General features: G+C 51.7%; 1 protein-coding gene across 1 annotated transcript; it reads right to left on the reverse strand.

Moving 5' to 3' along the window:
• Nucleotides 1-6,426: 6,426 nt before the first annotated feature.
• LOC134434456 (olfactory receptor 14J1-like) lies at nucleotides 6,427-7,653 on the reverse strand (the record flags this gene model as incomplete). Its single annotated transcript, XM_063183112.1, has 2 exons — nucleotides 6,427-6,475; nucleotides 6,959-7,653. Coding segments are annotated over 2 exons (744 nt in total), but the record flags the coding sequence as incomplete, so codon positions are not given.
• Nucleotides 7,654-8,074: the final 421 nt, after the last annotated feature.

Genomic DNA, 8,074 nt, shown 5'->3' on the forward strand with positions numbered 1-8,074 from the left:
CAGCCGAGCTCCTTGAAAGATCTGCCAGCTGCCCTGAGCTCTGGGCAGCACCAAGGGTCTCTCCCCAGCCCAGCCCAGCCCAGCCGGCTCTGGCCCCACAGCTCTGCTCAGGCCAGGCTGCTCTGGGCACTGGCCCCACGGCCTCAGCCCCTGGCAAGGGCACAGCAGCAGCTGCCGCTGCCACAGCACTCAGCCCCAGCCATGGGGGAAGGTGCTTGGCCAAGACCAAAGGAGGCTCCCTAGCTGCCCTGCTTGCCCTCAGGCTGGGGTGCTGAGAGCTCTGCAGCCCCTGCTGCCATCCCATCTGCCCAGGGCAGCACAAGAGCTGCGGTCTTGGGGCCCTCAAGAGCTGCTCCTGCTCCACGCCCAGGGCCCATGCCATAGCTGAGGCTGCCACAAAGCTGTGCCCTGTGGGGGCCTGAATATATGTATTGTTATAACAACAACAAGAATACAACGACTGAAGTATAGTAGGAGTCCTTGTGAATATCTATATGTAGTGAGAGTCCTATGTATTGGATAGGTGGGTCCTGTTGCTCTGGATGAGCTACAGCTGCGGGGTCCTTGGTTGGGCAGCAGCTGTGGCTCATGAAGGCAACTGGGATAAAAGGGGGTGGGTCCAGAGCCCAGCTGGAGCCGCTGAGAAGCTATGAGGAGCAGTACAGCAGAGAGGAGCTGCGTGGTAGAAAACCAGCCATGAAGGTATGGACTTTAAGAATATCATAACAAGAGTATGGGACTAGAGAAATATGAAATACAATACAACAATTGGTGACCCCGACGTGATGAAGAACACGCAGCCAAACATCGAAAGAAGGTATGGAATCCCCCGGACAGCTGAGAGCTGTGGCAGCCAGAGAGCTGGGACTTTAGACTATCATATGGCCTTTGAATTAAGGAGCTGTAACAGCAGAAAGTTGTAAGAATATGGCCTTTAAGGAAAAGAGCCTTGGAACATCTAGGGATTTGTGTGTGTGTTTAAAGACAGCTGAGAGCTGTGGCAGCCTGAGAGCTGGGACTGTATGTATATTGTAATTGTATAATTGTTAAAAGAAAAGGGGGGAAATTTGGGGGCCTGAAAATATGTATTGTTATAACAACAACAAGAATACAACGACTGAAGTATAGTAGGAGTCCTTGTGAATATCTATATGTAGTGAGAGTCCTATGTATTGGATAGGTGGGTCCTGTTGCTCTAAATGAGCCACAGCTGCGGGGTCCTTGGTTGGGCAGCAGCTGTGGCTCATGAAGGCAACTAGGACCCACCTATCCAATACATAGGACTCTCACTACATATAGATATTCACAAGGACTCCTACTATACTTCAGTCGTTGTATTCTTGTTGTTGTTATAACAATACATATTTTCAGGCCCCCACAGTGCCCATTTCTGTTCATTGCTGCTCTGATGAGGATGGATCCTCAGCCACTTGGGAGTTGCTGATGAATTTTATTCCTCCAGAGGCCTCTTCTTTCTTGAGCTCTTCAGTTCAGGAATTCAGTGAGAAAAGCTCATAAACATATGCTCAAAACATCCAAACAAGAAAAGCTCATGGGAGTAACTGAAGTTTTCAATTCTTTTGTGGCTAATTAGTCAGATTTCAGAAGTGTATTCAAAGTGAATATACTGTATTGAAAACAATACAGAGAGAACTCTTTTGTCCTTTTGACTTTTCTTTTCCTAATTATAGATTGATATCAGCAATGTCCAATTGACATGGACCCCCCACACCTCCTAATGCAGTTCGAACAGATATGAAAATCAAGACCCTTCATGGCTGACATTTAAACAGACTTTGTCCTCACCCTCTCCCCACCATTTCCTACATTCAACCCCTGGCACTCTGGGCAGATGAGGAATGGAGTCACATCCAGGGGTGTCCCCAGCGCTCAGAATTGGGGCCAGGTCAGTGAAATCCCTTTATTGCTGATCTGGATGAGGCCATCAAGGGCACCCTCAGTCAGTTCACAGGTGAGCCCAAGCTGGGTGGGAGTGTGGCTGTGCTGGAGGGCAGCAAGCTCTGCAGAGGGATCTGGACAGGCTGGAGCCATGGGCCCAGGAAAATGGGATGAGGTTCACCCAGGCCAAGGGCTGGGTCCTGTCCTGGGCTCACAACCACCCCAAATCCCTGGCTGTGCCCTGCCCCTGATCCCCACAGCCTGTCACATGTCCTTCATCCCTGCATTGCCAGGGACTTTTTGGAACAAGGCAGCTCTGCACTGGGTATGGAGGGAGATGCAGGTGCCACCACTGTTGTGAGAACCCCAACTCATCAGGTGTGTGTCCTTCAGGGTCAGGAACTGGTGAGACTCAGAGGCACAGAAAGTTTTTCTTCATGGCCAACGGACCATGGTTGAACAGGACAAAATTTCATAACAATCACACTGCTCCCTGAGCTATGTGCAATGTCCCAGCAGTGTCTGATGAGTCCACCATCTACAAATGATTTCCGAGCTAAAATTAATTTCAGATAAGTGTGATTCTGTGATAGATATAAACACAATTAAGTTCTTGTAACAGGATGCTCGTCCTGGAGTGGGGACAAAACAGCTCAAACAATACCTGATTTGCAAAGCTGTCAGTGGTGGATGGAGAAGGAGGTCAGGCTGCTTTTGCTGTTGAGGAAATGCTAAAACCAGCCTGACTCATTTCATCTCCTCTTGTCCTGGCGGATCTCTCCTTTCCCCTCCCACCCATTGGCTCATGTCTCCCACCAGCCCCCTGTGAAGAGCCTGGCTCTGTGCTCTCCATCCCCTCCTCCCTGGCACTGCCAGGCTGGGATGAGGAGCCCAGCTCCCTCAGCCTCTGCTCACAGCCCAAGGGCTCCAGCCCCACCTTGGAGGCCCTTCCTAGACCCTGCTCCAACTGCCAGACATCTTTCCTGCCCTGGGGAACCCAAACCAGGCCACAGTGACCTGGATAATCCCCGTCCTTTATGTCCTGGTCATACAGCTCTGGCCCCTTGTCCCCTGTCAGGCTCTGGGGTGGATCCTGTGGGACATCCTTTGGTGGAGGCTGTGGCTCTAGGTGGCCCGGGGGGATCCTGGGGGACAGGGACCCTGCTGGGCATGAACAGCATTGGACTTGTTGGGAGAAACTGTGAGGGGGGAGCTGCAGCAGAGTGACCAACCCAGTGACCTGACGCAGCCCTGCTGGGATGTCACACAGCCCCTCTGGGATGTCACACCTTGCTCTGTGATGTCACAGCCCAGTCTCTAATGTCACACAGCTGGTCTCTGATGTCACACCAGAGTCTGTGATGTCATAGTCTGCCCTGTGATGTCACAGCTGGATCTGTGATGTCACAGAGATGACCTATGATGTCATAGCTGCTCAATGACCTCACATAACCCACTCTGTGACGTCACAGCCCACTCTGTCACCTCTTGTTACCAGATGAGAAATTGTCTACACCAGCTGAGCTGATACCTGGAGCTTGTTCTCCACAACCCCAGGCCTATGGAAACCACACAGTGCCCATTGTGTGAGAAGGGGAACTGGAAGCTCACTAGCATCAGTGTCCTGCCAGCTCAGCCAGGCCCACTGGAACATTGGGGTCCACAATCAGCAAGGATCACCAGAGAGACTCCCAGGGCAGAAGAACCCATGGGTAAAGGGGAGGGGAAATATGTTAATGATTTTGGAGAAATTATTATCATATGTATGTTTAGTCCAGGACAATCAATGAATATGTGCGCACAATACAGAATATAAAGAGAAACTTTCCTGTACTCAGCCTGCATAGCTTTGGGAGGAGCTATCCCTTGTGCATCCAGCTGAATAAAGAATGCTGCTTCTTAATGCTACACTGGTGCTAAGGAGTTCTCTCTTTTACTGAAGTTTTGGTAACACTCCCACTGCCAAGGAAAACTCTGTCTCCTGCTGTTCACAAACAGAGAAGGGCTGGTGGCAGATGTGGGGCTCGGAGGCTGCCTGGGGCACAGTGACCATGAAATAATCAAGTTTTCAATGTTCTGTGAAAGAAGGAGGGGCAGCAACAAAACTTCTGCACTGGAATTAAGAAGGGCAGACTTTGGCCTATTTAGGATGCAGATTTGGGGAGCACCAAATCAGGTACTGATTTTTTTAAGTGAAACATCCCTTAAAAACAAAGGAGTCCAGGAAGGATGGACACATTTCAAGAAAATCATCTTTAAGGGGAAGGAGCAGCCTGTCCCAGTGTGGCAAAAGATGAGCTAGTGAGATAAATATCTGGCCTGGCAGGGCATGGATCTTTTCTGGGAACTCAGGGAAAAAGGGCCAGCAACTCAGGAAGTATTTAAGGATATTGTTAGGTTATGCAGAAACAAAAGTTGGGTGGTGAAAGCTCAATTAGAACTTAACCTGGCGGCTTCTGTAAGAAGAATAAAAAATGTTTTTTTAAAAAGTTCATAACAAAAGGAGGGAGAAGAAGAACGACAACACTTTATTGATTGCAGTTGATAACAGAGTAACTGAAGATAAGTAAAAGCCTAAGCTACTTAATATCTTGTTTTAATTTTCAATATTAGGACAGGCTGTCCTCAGGACAAGTGCTCTCCTAAGCTGGTAGATGAGCACAGGGAGCAGAACAGCCCCCTGGAATCCAGGAGGAAGCAGTTGATGACCTGCTGAGACACTCAGATGCTCACAGGTGTATGGGTCAGATGGGATCCCTCCTAGTGGGATGAGGGAGCTGATGGATGAGCTCCCCAAGCTGCTCTCCATCATTTACCATCAGTCCTGCCTCACTGGGGAGGTCCCAGAGGACTGGAGGTGCCAATGTGAGCCCATGCCCAAGAAGGGCTGGAAGGAGGATCTGGGGAACTCCAGGCCTGTCAGCCTGACCTGGGTGCCCAGCGAGGTTATGGAACAGATCACCTTCAATGCCATCACAGGGCACTCACAGGATGGCTGAGGGATGAGAGACAGCCAGCGTGGATTTAGTGGTGCCAAGTCCTTCCTGCCCAACCTGGTCTCCTTCTATGACCGGGTGACCCACCTGTGGATGTGGGAAAGGCTGTGGATGTTGTGTGCCTGGAATTCAGCAAAGCCTTTGACTCTGTCTCTGACAGCATTCCCTGGAAAAGCTGCAGCCCACAGCTTGGGCAGGTTCCCTCCTCGCTGGGAGATTTAAGAGCTGGCTGGAGGCTGGGCCCAGAGAGTGGTGGGGATGGTGCTGCATCCAGCTGGTGTCCAGCCACTGGTGCTGTCCCCCAGGGATCTGTGTTGGGCCCAGTCCTGTTTAATATCTTCACTGATGATCTGGGTGAGGGGATCGAGTCCACCATGCACAAATTGCAGATGGCACAAAGCTGGATGTGAGTGTGGATCTGCTGGAGGGCAGGACAAGAAGACACAGCCTTAAGCTGCAGCAGAGGGGGTTCAGGCTGGACAATAGGAAGAAGTTCTTCACAGAAAGGGTGAGTGGGAATTGGAATGGGCTGGCTAGGGGGGAGGGGGAAGAGTCACTGTCCCTCTCCAGTGGGACTTAGTGGCATGGTCTGGGTGACAAGGCAGTATTAGGGCATTGGTTGGACTTGATGATCCCAAAGGTCTTTTCCAGCCTATTTGATTCTCTCATTCTGTGATGACTGGGACACTCTGGGGCCATTGTGACACTGCAGGGCCTTGCGGAACTAAGAGGACCTGGTGACACCATGCAGCCCCACAGAACCAGGGGTCCACTGTGGTGCACTGGGGCCAAATGGACCCAGGGAGTGCACCGTGACACTCTGGGTCCTCGTGGAACCCCAGGGGCCATTGTGACATTGCAGGGCTTTGTGTAACCAAGGAGTTTCACCATTTTTGCACTGCAAAACCAAGGACACCATTGGGAGACTCCAGGGCTCAGTGGAACCAAGGGGCCGTTCTGACACTGCAGGGCCTCATGGAACCATGGGGACATTGTGACCCTGCAGGATCCTGTGTAACCAAGGGGCCACTGTGACACGATGAGGCCTCAAGGAGGCCACTGTGTGGCCTCATGGAAACAAGGAGTCCATTGTGATATTGAGGGGACTTGAGGAACCACAGAGACCATGGTGACAGTGTGGGACCTCATGTAACCATGGGGCCATTGTGACACTCTGGGGCCCCATGGAACCAAGGGGCCACTGTGAAACTGCAGCACCAACGAGAACACTGTGACACTCTGAAGCCCCATGGTAGCAAGGAGTCCATTGTCACATTTTGGGGCCCCATGGAACCAAGGAGACCAGTGTGACAGTGCAGGGCCTGGTGTAACCAAGAGGCCATTGTGACATTGAGGGGCCCCATGGAAACAAGGACATTTTTGCAAATGACACCAAGCTGGGTGAGTGTTGATCTGCTGGAGCATAAGAGAGCTCTGCACAGGGCCCTGGACAGGCTGAATCCAGGGAACAAATCCAACAAGGTGAGATTGAACAAATCCAAGTGCCAGGCCCTGATATTTGGCTCCAGTGCTACAGGCTGGAGACAGAGTTCCAGGACAGCAGCCAGGCAAAAAGGAACCTGCGGGGATTGAGGGACAGCAGGCTAGACATGAGACAGCAGTGTGCCCAGGTGGCCAAGGAGGCCAATGGCTCCTGGCCTGGATCAGGAATAGTGCGGCCAGCGGGAGCAAAGCTGCTGCGCCAGCACTGATCTGCCCCCAGCTCTGCACACAGACATTGCTGCTGCAGCTCCAGAGAAGGCAACAAAAGGGCATCTCTGCAGAAAACTCTGCTGGACATCCTTTAGTTCCTTTAAAGCCACTGAGATTGCAGCCCCTCATTGACACAGTCTGTGGCCACAGGGAAGGTGGAGAGAAACAAAATGAGAAATGGCACAAACAATGACATTTTTTTGTGGACAATATGAAAAAAGTAAAACAAAGGAAAGAACCTCCAAAATGAAACCAACACAAAGTATCAAAAATGACTTTTATTACAAATGATTAGCAAAAACTGGCCAGAAGTTTAATTTTTTTGAAAGGATCCAGTCATCAGTCTGCACACTGCAGCCTTGAGCTCCTGATTCCTCATGCTGTAAATAAGGGGATTCAGGGCTGGAGGCACTACCGAGTACAGAACTGACAGGGCCAGATCCAGGGATGGGGAGGACATGGAGGGGGGCTTCAGGTAAGCAAATATGGCAGTGCAAAAGAACAGAGAGACCACAGCCAGGTGAGGGAGGCAGGTGGAAAAGGCTTTGTGCCGTCCCTGCTCAGAGGGGATCCTCAGCACAGCTCTGAAGATCTGCACATAGGAGAAAACAATGAACACAAAACAACCAAAACCGAAACAGATGGAAAACACAAGGAGCCCCAGTTCCCTGAAGTGGGATTTGGAGCAGGCGAGCTTGAGGATCTGGGGGATTTCACAGAAGAACTGGTCCAGGGCATTGCCATGGCACAGGGGCAGGGAAAATGTATTGGCCGTGTGCAACAGTGAATAGAGAAAGCCACTGGCCCAGGCAGCTGCTGCCATGTGGGCACAAGCTCTGCTGTCCAGGAGGGTCTCATACTGCAGGGGTTTGCAGATGGACACGTAGCGGTCGTAGCACATGATGGTCAGGAGGAAATAATCTGTTATACCACAGAACACAAAAAAGAAGACCTGTGCAGCACATCCTGTGTAGGAGATGTCCCTGGTGTCCCAGAGTGAATTGTGCATGGCTTTGGGGACAGTGGTGCAGATGGAGCCCAGGTCACTGAGGGCCAGGTTGAGCAGGAAGAAGAACATGGGTGTGTGCAGGTGGTGGCCGCAGGCTACGGCGCTGATGATGAGGCCGTTTCCCAGGAGGGCAGCCAGGGAGATGCCCAGCAAGAGGAAGAAGTGCAGGAGCTGCAGCTGCCACGTGTCTGCCAATGCCAGCAGGAGGAAGTGGCTGATGGAGCTGCTGTTGGACATTTGCGCTGCCTTGGCATGGGGATCTGTAAGAAAAGTAATCATGGAATAGTTGGGTTTGGGGAGCACTTTAAATATCCCAACACAGCCTGGGGGCACTTTTCCCCCACTGCCTGCCCAGGGCTCTGCAGCCTGGAGCTGTCCCTGCCAGCAGCTGCTTCCCTGTGCCCAGGGCTGGGCCCTGCCAGTGTTGCCAGAGCCCAGCCCAGCCCTGGGGGCTCAG

Source organism: Melospiza melodia, unplaced genomic scaffold (genome assembly GCF_035770615.1).
Source record: "Melospiza melodia melodia isolate bMelMel2 unplaced genomic scaffold, bMelMel2.pri scaffold_37, whole genome shotgun sequence".
NCBI classification, from domain to species: domain Eukaryota; kingdom Metazoa; phylum Chordata; class Aves; order Passeriformes; family Passerellidae; genus Melospiza; species Melospiza melodia.